This window comes from Podarcis filfolensis (genome assembly GCF_964270895.1).
Source record: "Podarcis filfolensis genome assembly, chromosome: 6".
NCBI classification, from domain to species: domain Eukaryota; kingdom Metazoa; phylum Chordata; class Lepidosauria; order Squamata; family Lacertidae; genus Podarcis; species Podarcis filfolensis.
In genome coordinates, this window is record NC_139609.1 from 66,023,453 (window position 1) to 66,036,122 (window position 12,670).

The window sequence follows — 12,670 nt, forward strand, 5'->3', positions numbered from 1 at the left end:
TTGCCTCAAAACATTTATTTCAGGAAAATGAACAAATATACATATTTAATACCTGAGAGGTAAAGACAAGATTGAATTCACTGATCAGAGCAGGCAGATAAGATGGCAAACAATAGCACAACAGCTCTGTAACTCACTTACGTACATTGTAACATCCCTCAAGGGTATTTACAAAATAATCCAGAATCTATGCACGGACTGAGCACATGTTGCCGCTCATAACAAGAGCCTGTTTGATTCTGAAGGTGGCACTGATGGCATATATTTAAGGCATAACACTGCAAAGTGATGATATACAGGTGAATCTGTCCCGCTGATTAGGTTATGTTTGCATAATGCACAAAAGCAGCAGCTCTTTTATCAGCTCAGTCTTCAAAGTAAAACTGACTGGTAAGGATTTAAAAACACCAAAAGATGAATTTGAAGAATAAACCCGGCTCTCATCTCCACCACACTGATGGGGAAAGATGATAAACATGGAGAAAGGACATGTGCCGCAAGCTCAAGTCAACACTGAGCAATTGATCCTACTCTGAAACTTACCTGTAGAAAGCAGAAACACTGAAATATCTTCTTTCCCATTCATTATGGTTTACAACACCTTAGCAATAGGCAATATGCTGTACAATATGCTGGAAGCATGCTATGGGACAAATACATTTATACACATGTGACCACACAGGCTAGACATGTCTCCAGTTCTAGCTCCACAATCACAAGCACAATGTTGAGACAGTCATAGAATCTATCAGGTATGAGGATGTGAGAGTCTGCAAGCGAGCAGCTAAGAAGAACACACAATAAACTGCAGAACACTATAAATGAAGACAGGACTTGGCTAGGTTCCTATACAATCACTTTATAATTTATTTGTCTTCAAGTCCGTTTGGTGAATGCTTTCCTTAACTACTCAGCATGAAGACAAGATCTTCAATAAAGTACACAAACAAGATTCCATGCAGCACCCATCTGAAGTCTCAAGTAGAAGAAAAGGGGGGAAATCTAGAAACAGCAGCATTTTACTATCAATACCTCGCAAAGAGTAAATTTTGAAATACTTAGCATGAAGTTCCAAAGGATGCTGCTTTTGGAAGAGTCATCATTCTAGATCATTTCAGTACTATGTAAACATGAATAGATGGGGCATGATTTCTTCCCCATGCAAGAGCAATGCCTGCACACAGAGGAGTCTCCAAGGGATTTAACAGATATCTTGCCCCCTGACCCTCAACAAGCAATTACAAGGAATTTGAGGTCTGTACATGCCAGCTCTGCTCAGTGAAGGAACATGACCTCAGATTCCTTGAGTTGGGGAGGGAGAGGGAAAAGAGGAATGGATGGAAATGCATGAGACATTCAAGGACCTCCATAATGGTATGGCATGTTAGACAGGGTGCTAAATGCAAGATTCTGCTATACATTATGAGATCTCTCTGTGTGCAACCACTGCACTCACACATGTAGGGTTTCAGAGAATACTTTTACAGATAATTGTGCATTACTTTCTATATTGGTTGATGTATTCAAGAGAAGTAATTTTGGTACACAGTAGTTAAATGGAACCAAAATACTGCTTAGACGATTAATTAAATCAAATTAAGAACGGGAGTGCCTAAATTCTGCATGACAATTTATCTTAGGCATTATTTGCTTGAAAGTAAATAAACTTCTAAGAAAATAAGTCTGTTTGGACTATTTTGCTGCATTTCCTATAAAAGTCTGACTTTTAAAGAAATGTACTTACACTGGAAAAGCCAAAAGTGATCAAATTGTCCTATCCAACTGAGATTTCTGAAAGCAAGGATAACCCTGAGAAAGCATTTGCTTAGGACTACAGCTGCACGAGTACTCCTCTGCATGATTAAGCAGGGCAAAGCTTAGCCTGCAGAGGGAGTCATTTCAGCAGCTATGCACAAAGCACAGTCTATAATATAGCAAAAGGCTGGAATGATACCCAAACGGAGACATGAGGGAATTAAAAGAACAGCTTGTAAAATAAGCACACTCCTTCCTGCAGTGCAGTTTACCAGCTTCAGAGATCAACTATTCAAAGGCAGTTGCTTTGTGGATTGAGAAGCACCATCAGGCATTTCTTCTTGCCTCACCTCGATAGATTCTCTGCTGATTGTTAAGAGTTTTCTCAACTCTTTATTTTCAAGCTATAAAACCAATAAAAACAGTTTCAAACCTATGAGCAAAGCAGTGACAGTTATATAAGTACTAATATAAGATAGTACTAAATCCAGACCCTTGGCAAATGTAAATAAACAAATAAATATTGGTCTCATTTATTAGACAAAAATAGCAAGAGAAAACATTAATGATTTACAGATCCATTTCTATCAGCACTTTCACAAGTTGTGTTGTACTAAACCTGTGTTGGCCAAGTTGGTAATTGCCAGCTTGGTGATCTAACATCCATTTTAAGAACTGCTCAAACTCCTATTCTGGACACAGCCTGGGGCTTATATGTATTTCTTCTCTGTTGCCATGACAACAAGAACCTAGCAAGCACACACACAGCTTCCTGGCCTAGTTATTTATTGACCACCAACCTTGAATGTCCTTTAAATGCTCTGCAAGAATTTTTCAAGAGAGCCAAGATCACCCCATTGCTGCCAAGTAGCCACCTTATTATTCCTGGTTCTGTTCAAATTGTTCAATGATTTAGTGTTTATACCAAAGCGAAACTGTCAACGTAAGACTCCCTCAGTGGCTTTTTATAAGCTTGCCACTTAAGATATTGATTGGTCCAGTTTACCAGGAGAGGGGCACACACACATTCTGTCCAATCCTGAATGTTTTCCTAAAGAGCAGGACTCTAATCCCCATCTCCTGTGGAAGCTGTTTTCCTACAGCAAAAGGACACATGTGGCCAGATTATAATATCAGACTGACAGATCCTTTGTTTGGAGATTGGTTTCCTGGTTTGGTTGTCATGATTATCTCTCATTAAGAGTGACAAACAGGGACAACTGCTCATAGAGAAATCCAGGACTTAAATTGTTGTACTAATTTAGCAGCAGCATGCTTCTTCAAACCAAGGCCAACTTGTCTGGAGAATGAAGTTTTAAAAAATACACTAAAATGGTGCCAATACAAAAGCTATCCAGTGTTATTATCCTCATATTGCTGGTTTGGTGAGATAGTTTTTCACAACAATGATGTACCTTCGTATTTAAGTTTCCATTAAAGGCAGCTAGAAAAAAATATATCTAGCAACCATTTGGAGTGGCTGCAGTAATTGATCCTGGTTTGGTCTTTTTAAAAAACGGAGGCTTTGCTCAAGTTTCCTACACATAAATGCAGAGAAATCCAAATGACCTGGGGTGCTGTGGGGTGGAGGGGAGCGGTGAACCCACTATGGATCATCTGAAGCCCTGGAATGGGGCAGTTGAATTTAGACCCCTTGGGGGATTCATGGGGCTTTGGTCCAGCACATTGAAAGCCACAGATACCACAGTGTGGTGCAGTGGTTAAGAGCGGTGGACTCGTAATCTGGTGAACCAAGTTCGCTTCCCCGCTCCTCCACATGCAGCTGCTGGGTGACCTTGGGCCAGTCACACTTCTCTGAAGTCTCTCAGCCTCACTTACCTCACAGAGTGTTTGTTGTGGGGGAGGAAGGGAAAGGAGAATGTTAGCCACTTTGAGACTCCTTAGGGTAGTGATAAAGCAGGATATCAAATCCAAACTCCTCCTCCGCCAAACAAAAACATCCTGTTTCAGAACTTTCTGTTGACTATCTAGGCAGAAAAACCACTGGTGGCAGCTCTCCACCTGACTAGGTGACCCTAGGGCCATCTGGCAACATTCCTCCTTGCCAATGGAAAAGTACCCCGCTCCTCCCACAATAAACTGTAGTGAGGTGTCATCAGTACTATGGTGATACCAAGCTCCATTTCTCTGTAACATCTGAATTGGGAGTGGTTGTGTAGGCCCCAAACCACAGTCTGGGTTCAGTGATGGGCTGGATGAGGGTTAATAAACTAAGTTTGAATCCTGTTTTGTGGAATAACATCCCTATTGAGGGGTGTTTGTACTGAGGATAGTTTTGTTTGAACAAGCTTTTCCAGCTGGATGAAAAGGTTTCTATTTTAGAGGTTTATTTTGCATTATTTTTAAACCCATCTTTAGTTGTTTTTGTTCAGCTTGTAAAACTATTTTAGCTGTTTTTATTGTATGTCTGTAAACTGCCTTCGGACTCATGTAAAAAGCAGCGCATAAAATAATAATAATTTTTAGAGGTGCTGAAACATTACCACTATTGGCACTTGCCTGAGGAGCTTGGAGTCATGGCAGTTCCTTAAGGAGGGAATTGAAAGGAAAATAAAATGAACCATAAGTTTCATTTTATTTGCTTTTCAGTGTTCACAGACAGTGCCATTCTACTTTCACAGGCTCCCTCTGCAACTGACTTTCAAAGCAGAAATATATAAAAATATTAATAAAAATTGTCCAGTAGCACCTTAGAGACCAACTAATTTTGTTCTTGGTATGAGCTTTCGTGTGCATGGACACTTCTTCAGCTTCTTCAGATATGAAAGCTCATACCAAGAAGAAACATAGTTGGTCTCTAAGGTGCTACTGGACATATATATATATATATATATATATATATATATATATATATATATATACTGCGTCAGACCAACATGGCTACCTACCTGACTTTCAGAGGGGAGGGATAAGCTAAGATTCTGATTATCCACCTCAACTGCTGTATCTTAATCATGTGAGAAAGCTTCAGCGGTTGCATGGTGCTCCTTGCTGTACCTAGTCGTAAGGTTCTACTGAATGCTGTATCCCCCAATTAACCTGCTTAATTGCCAACTTGAAACCGTATTTTCATACTATGCAGCGTTACCCTTTTCCCCTCCAGTAAATTCATGTGTCCCATATCAGAGTGAAGCAACAGAATTTTCAGTAATTCAAGCCTGACTCAAAGAGTTGCGGCCTCTTAACTTGCAGTTTTAAGGGCTTTGATACGGAGCAGCATTCTGCAAGTGCAGATTCTACTTTCATGATGCTCAGCTGCCAGCTTTCCTATCTCATCAGCTGTACCAGGACTACAGCAGGAGGACTTCAAGGCAGGCATTGGCTTTTAACAAAGCAGCAATCAACTCTAGTTTAGGCTTGGAGGCGGAAATAACCCTTTGACAAGGCACAAGCCTCCCTGTTTTCTATCCCCAACTACAGTTGTTCAGCATCTTACCTCTAACTGTGCTAGCTTTTCTTGTATTTTATAATACTGGTCATTGTCCACATGAACAGCTTTTCTTATTACGTCTCCCATCTCACAGATCCTGTCGATTTGACTCTCAATTTCCTGTAAGCAGATTTGAAAGCAAAATTATAAACTAATAAAAAGAAAAACAAGTTAAATCAGATATTTCCAAAGAAAAGTCAAAGAACACGGAACCAAAGAGTCATATCTACATCCTTCCCTCACTGGACCTAGTGCTGCCATATTGTACATCTGAGCTTCTTCCTGAACTTTGCTCTACTGTGCCTTCTGTCATATTCCCATGTTGGTTCCCTTAACTGGCTGTGTGGTAAAACCAAAGTCTCATTTGCTGTCACAAACAGAGGAAAGGGATTGTTACAGAATGTGGCAGGAGGTACTGGAACTGCATGTTCTCCTGCTATCCCAGAAGGTTTAAGAGGGAAGGTCAGATCTTCAGGTTGCAATCTGACAGAATTAATTACAACATACTGGCTGCTTTAAGGTAGTGGTGGTGGTGAGAATCTCTTGGATCTTATAACTGGTATGTATTTTTGCAAGCAGTACAAAAACAAATTAAGGGTATCTCATGGCATTTTACAATACTGAAGTCACAAAGAACTGCAATTATATTTGTGTGTGTGTGTGTGTGTGTGTGTGTGTGTGATATCAGGTAATTTTCTTTATAAGAATTCTAAGGAAGATACCTTGTGGATGAGTTGCAACACTTTATTTTACAAAGAGAAGGCACTTGTGACCTGTGAGCACTAATGGAAGGAAGATGTTTCAGAAAACAAACTCTTGAGGAAAATGTAAAAAAGGCAAGAAAAAAACATCATTGGAACAGAGGACAACAACTAAGCCACTCATCTTTATTGCTATTGAAAACTTATTCTTTTTATTCCAGAAAGAAGATAATAGAAAGGAAGGAAGATAATAATTCCTTACTGCAGACTGAGCTTGATGCACTTTCAAAATTGGCTGAGCATCCACATCTTTTCTTTTCATCATCAGCTGTAACATGTGTTTCCTATATTTGCTCATAATAAGTTCCAAAGCATCCTGGTGTTCTTCCAAAGAAACCCACAGTTCTGAAAAATAGAACACAAATTCCATGCAAATACAAGGAAGAAACTCCATATTGTAAGGTCACATTAAGACTGTATAACTTCCCTGTGCATCCTACCTCTCCATCTTCTATACATACAATAATTTTCAAATCCTTACGTTTTCTTAGCCCACTGGTGCCTTATGAACACGATTTCTTACTCTTATTTTAAGAATTAAATTTTCTGAAATTTCAAGAAATTCCTTATGGATCTGGCCTTCCTTAACTGTACAGTACTTCACCTATTGATTCAAACTCTGGATATATGTGCAGCACTTATTCAGCTTTGTTTCCAGACCAATACTGTGCACATCTACTTGGATATAAGCCCCATTTTGTTCAAGATGTGTCTGCTCAGGATGGCAGTCTTGGGAAATCCTACTGTCGCTATCATGCTCTCAAGAGCCGATCCATCTGACATACATTAATGGCCAGCACACAAAGGCTGTAAACTGCAGTCTTTGTGTACTGAACTGAATTAGGTGTTAATTCAGCCCAAACATGCACAACTTAAATTTTTAGATTAGTTACAATTGGCAGAAACCATCAATTAGACTATATTGAAACTTTTACTGGCCCCAGCACCCTGACGTTTTCCAAAGTTTTAAAAGAAAAACTCATCAATTCATGAAGTTTAAGGTACAGTAATAGATCATAAACATCAATACTGCCATGCTATTCAGGTTCAGACTGTATTTTGGAGGCAGTGGGGAAAGTGATCAGGTTAAAGAATGGAAATGGGTGCCAGTTTTTAAAAAAGGACTGTAGGTGAAATGTGTGCATGCCATAGAAATAGAATTTTATTATCAAGCTTTAAAGACAGATTTCACCAAGAATGCAATTGAATAAGGAACTGGTACTGAGAAGAATATTTGGGCAGTATCCAGATATATTTTTGTGCTACAGCACAAAATGTGGCACTCGTCAGGTGCCAAACACCACTTAGTATGAAGGAATTACGGTAGATCAGTAGTCACACTTAAGACATTAGTCCCACAGAAATCAATAGAACGTAAAGTATGTATGTTTAGGATTAGGGTGCTTGTGAAATGAGGAACCATATCCGAGGACTAATCCTGTTTAGAGCTGTGACTAGACCACACAGGCATGGGTTCTCTTTACATCCTTCAGTTCAAGACAATCATAAGTGGTGCAGGCTTGCATTATGTTCTGGTTAACCCTTGCAGCCAAACAAGTCACTTGAGGGCTCATAGTTACCTCGCTAACACAATGCTCACCTCTGTTTTCCTGCTGCAAGTCTCTGATCTGAGTGTTCTCCTGAGATAGCAGAATATGAGGTTTGTATTTAGACATGTCCTTCAGCTCAGCTCCGTCCTCTTGATACTTGTAAAGAAAAAATGGTCCATGTGAACCCAGAGCAGTCTAATAATATCCATACAACATTCCACTCACCCTGACCCACGTTTTCACACCGACGCTGCTGGGTCCGTACTCACCTTGTGCGAAAGAGGTGTGCCGGCCTCCTTCATGGACACAACCCGCTTGTGCAACATGGTGGACTGGTCAATGAGAGACTCAGCTGCGTTGTCATGGTCTTTCAGCCTTTCCAGCAGGGTCCTTGCATCGGTCAGGATCTTCTCTATAGTACAGGCCATTGTCAGAGAACTGAAAGGAGAATGGATCGGGTTAAGATTCAAGAGCTATCAAAGGCAGGCTCAGAGTATATGAGGCTTTGAAATATGTGGTGTAATGGTTAGAGTGTTGGAGCAGGACCTGGGAGATCAGGGTTCGAATCCCCCCTCAGCCATGAAGCTCACTGGATGACCTTGGGCCAGTCCCCATCGTTTAGCCTAACCTACCTCACAGGGTTGTGGAGAGGATGAAGCCGAGAAGAAGAGAACCATGTACACCACATAAATGTAATAAATAAATATTATGGTGGGGTGTTTTTTGGGAGGGCGGAGGTGTCTTCATATGAAAGCACTAGAGGAGGCTGGGACACAGAACTGGCCACACGACATGGGTGCCCCCAGCTCCACTCTGTGTGCTCTAGGGAGGTCTGTGCCCTAGGAAGGGCAGACAAGCAGGGTCCGGTTTCACTGGCCTCCCAGGGAGGCAGCACCTTCCGCGTCCGACATGGAGTGAATGGGAGAAAGCAGGCAACATAGTATTGCGGCCGTTCCCAGTCCCGGGCGACCCCGAGGCAGCCCCTCGCCCTTCCCAGGAGGCGACCCCCGGTCCGCGCCCTCCTACTTACCCCCTCCGGCCGCGTCTCCCGCTCCGGCTTCCCTCCCTCCGGCCGTCAGCGAAGAGGGTCCCGGCTCCGAGGCACACTAGGGGGCGCAGAGGTCACAGGCTCCGCGCTTCGGCCGCCGCCGCCGCCGCTTCCGGTATGAAGTTTCCTTCCTCTCCGAGTCGAGGGAAATTCATAGCTCTCCGGAGAAACTTCCGGTTTCCGGTTGCAGGCGCTTCGCCGAGGCTCCCTTTTGGGTTGTGGAAATCCAACAGGTGGAGCCTTCCTGTTCCTTTGGCGGAGCAGCGACCGGGGAAGGCTGCGCCTGCAGCATCTCTGCGGCCTGCAGCCTCCTAAGGGGCCCGGCGGTTCCGCTAGCAGGAGCCAAAGGCTCAAGATCAGTTGTCAGGCGCAGCCTCGTAACTTGAAAGCTCCGCGTCAAGTTCTGGCGCAGGCATCGGTCGCGCGCGACCACGTCCGTGGGTTTGATCTCGTTATTCACGGCCGCAGCCCTGTACCTACTTGCCATGTAGGACTTGCTTATGAGTAGACATGTATAGGGATTGCACTGTAAGCGAGAATCCTCTGCTCATCGAGGGGGTAGGGGAGACCGCATTGGAGTCAATGGATTGACTTTTGAGTAGGCACGTGTAGGCTTGTGCTGCTCTTTAAAATCAATTCAATATGCAGCGCTTTCCAATTCCATTTGTTTTAGCAAGCCATTACCCAGCCATGTGCGCACCTATCCCATCTGCCTGCCTGCCTTCTAGCTGTCCGTTTACAAATCTGCAGCGTGAAATGTTGCTTTAAATTCTGCCGGCTGGAGTCCTTCAAACTGCGGAGCAGAAGTGGAGAAAAGAAGGACCATCCCCATCAACTCTGCTGAGAGGCTACCTTTTTTTTGGCCCTCCCTTTAACTGCCATCTAGTGACAGTCATTGCATTGACTGCCCTGTTTTCATTCCAGCAAGTCCTTATAAGAATTGTAGCAAGCGCCCAAGCTTTCTGTTTTCCTCCACCCTCCTCATTTCCTTATCCTTGCGTGCCCCAATGCTGATTCCATGGTGTCTGTGTCACCCAACTCCCTCCCCCATTACTCTGTTTACCATCCAGGTCCTGCTTCAAACTCCCAAGTATTTTTTGCTTGATTGGAATTTCTCTTGCTTGTCTGGATGGACAAGAGGGAGGGTGTGTAGAAACCAGCCTATGGTACAATGGCAAAATTTACATTTGATGTTCTGCCCACTTCTGCTGCTAGGGCTGCTTACCACTGGTGCATGGCTCTCTGGAGAATGTCCGGGAGACTACACCTGTCTGGCTGAAAAGATTCCCCATCTTAACCTAGCCTGATAAAAGAACTTGAAAGCTTGCACATTATTTTGGTTGCCTGAAGGTGTTACCCTAATATGTTGGTTGTTTTTTTGCATTTTGATCTTGTCTTTTAACTTGGCAAACCTGAGAGCAGTGACTATATTAGTTATTAACTGTAAGTTGTTCCAAGATCCTTTTTTAAAGTGCATTGTAACAAAATCTTTAAATAATTATTACTTGATTTGAGGAGACAGTAGTACCGGATTTCCCAAAGTCTTATTCTAGCAAACCTGTATTTACCAAAAAAAATTAAATTAAAAAAAATCAATTGGATTGACACATGGAATCCTTGCTTTTAACTTCTTCTGTTGGTCTATCTTCCTAGCCCTAATGTTTTCTTTAAAACAACAACAACCCAGAATTCAGTCCCAAAAAACAAGGACAGAGCAAATTAGCTTTTATAGGCAGTGGTCATGTTGCCAAGAGGATGTGTTATTTACATGTTTACAACTGAATTCTACTTCCACTACTTTTGTCCTGCACATGGAAGATTGTAATCAGAACAGGAAGAGAAGGCTGGGTGGAACTTTTAATTGTTATTTCTCTTTGTTATGAGTGCTTGCTCACTACAGTAATTGAAGTTGTATGCCCTCACCTTGCTGTCACTTGAAAAGAGTTTTGCATTTCCTACCTAAGGTTCATAAAGGGATCTATTGTAGGGAAAGGAAATACAGGATTGATATGGTGCAAATAATTAAATTAAAAACTGTTGAACAATGCAATCCTAGCCATGTCTACTCAGAATGTCCTATTGAATTCAGTGGCCTGACAAGTATATACAGAATTCAACTGAAGCCTCATGCTAATTTCTGTAACATCTGGAGCAGGGGTGATGAGAATGCTCTAGCAAACGTTGGCAGTATTGCTTATGTTCCTTCTGTCTAACATGGATGTTTGTGTGTGTCCCCCCCCCCCCGTATTTATATTAGTGTGGCCTACTCATGGAAGTAGAGAGCAAAATGATATAAGGAATGTTGCGTTTAAACCACTACCATGCCAAGAAACTAGAATTTGGCAAATTAAGGATTTCTGTAAACAAAGGCTTTTATAAACAAATCCCACTGTGCAGTGTTGTCATTTGCAGTTGCATCTAAGGACTGATATGGCAAGAAGAGGGCCCAGAAATCTGTCCACTGTTAAGAGACTGTGTACAAATATTTTGTGTTTTCTGAATGACTTTCCAGGGTCAAAAAAATGTATTTTCTAAACAATCAGATGTTTCTCAGAAAACAATTTCAGGAGCTTCCCACCCCAGGCCCACTAAAGGAATTCACTGCAGAGTTTGTTACCTTGAGGATTAGAATAAAAACATATCCTATTGGCTGTGGGTTGTTTGCTTCTTATCTTCAAAACTTGTTCTGGAGCAGTTTTGTGTTAAGAAGGGGAGGTAACTCAAGGAAGGTTAGTTGTGATGCGAAAATCAGGAACTGGCTGAACAGTTGTGCAACCTGGAATTGCAACTAGGAAAGAGCTTAGCTCAGTGGCAGAATGCTTGCTTTACACACAAAAAGTTCCAGGTTCAATCCCAGGTATATAGAGGGACCCCTGCATGAAACCCTGGAGAGCTGCTGCCAGTCAGTGTCAACTGTATTGAACTAGATAGATATATGGTCTGCTTTCTTTAGTCATAGTTATGTTGACCATTGCAACGCACACAAGCTTGCTGAAAGAACCCTGAGCCTATTCATTCCTGCCCTAGTTCTCAAAGGACTGTGCCTCATTTTCTTGCTATACTGTAAATAGTTGGACTCGTATATTTGCATGGCACATGGATTCCTATCCTTGACCTGACAGGCCCTGGTTATCTATTTAAATACTGCCTTTAAAAGTGTTTAATGAATTCCAGGCTGAGATTTGTCAATATGTCATCTTATCTAATATTCTTGTTTGCTCCTTTTCACAGTAAACAGCCTCTATTCATGTTTTCTAAAAAAAACAAACCGAAAACCAGACATTCTGTTACGGAAACTGGAGTCTTTGTTACTTATTTGCTAAGAGAAGGTACTCTTAGTGATAGCTGGTGTCCTTGATTCTTCATTTAACTTTGTTCAATGGGACATTTTTGTAATGGCTCGGACCTATTGGCCTTTAAAAACAGTATTACTGAAAAACCTTTATTCAATGCTTGCTCCAACTTTCTGCAATTAGGATCTTCAGGCTGTTTTTCCAAGAAAGTGTACAACACACCTTCATTATATTGAGTATTGTGATGTTTTTCTCTGATTTAAGGGGACTGAGTCTAAGCGCTGCCCTTGCATTCATGAAATGGCTTACGATGCAGAAAAGGCATCTGCTAACATAAGAGGAACCTGTGGCCTTCCAGGCCATGCAGATGTTCTTGGGCTCCAACTCCCATCATCCCTGACCACTTCTCATACTGGTTGGGGCTAATGGGAGTTGGGAGTCCAATGTTTCAAGGGCCATAGGTTCCCTACCCCTGTACTAACAGCCCCCTGACAATCAGCTCCTGAGAGTTAAGGGGCCTTCCAGAACCAGTGGTGTCACAGAGAGTTACACATGGAAGGATAAAAAGGCAAAAATCCCCCACTCCTCTGTAAGCAGATGCCTCCACTGGATCCCTTCTGTGAGTATAAGGGTACCAGTTAAATCCCAGCCACTAAAGCTAAAAGTATGGTTTTTCACACCTTGCTTTTAAAATCCATTATAGGTTATGAATTCCTGATGTGTAACACACACACACACACACAGAGAGAGAGAGAGAGAGAGAGAGAGAGAGAGAGAGTGCGCAGTAACTCTCACACAATACATACCTTCGT

At 42.1% G+C, this 12,670-nt stretch overlaps 1 protein-coding gene across 2 annotated transcripts; it reads right to left on the reverse strand.

Annotated features, from left to right (window-relative positions):
- On the reverse strand, positions 1-11,210 carry SIKE1 (suppressor of IKBKE 1). Of its 2 annotated transcripts, none has more exons than XM_083617620.1 (6): positions 8,548-11,210; positions 7,787-7,955; positions 7,568-7,673; positions 6,170-6,312; positions 5,213-5,326; positions 1-2,159 (listed from the first exon to the last, which is right to left on the reverse strand). In XM_083617620.1, the coding sequence occupies exons 2-6, from the start codon at positions 7,943-7,945 to the stop codon at positions 2,040-2,042; spliced, it is 642 nt and encodes a 213-aa protein (XP_083473746.1). In that variant the 5' UTR covers positions 7,946-7,955; positions 8,548-11,210; the 3' UTR covers positions 1-2,039. The 2 variants fall into 2 exon arrangements, with proteins under 2 accessions (XP_083473746.1, XP_083473745.1); XM_083617619.1 differs by lacking the exon at positions 8,548-11,210 and adding an exon at positions 8,150-8,243.
- Between the last annotated feature and the right edge of the window lie 1,460 nt (positions 11,211-12,670).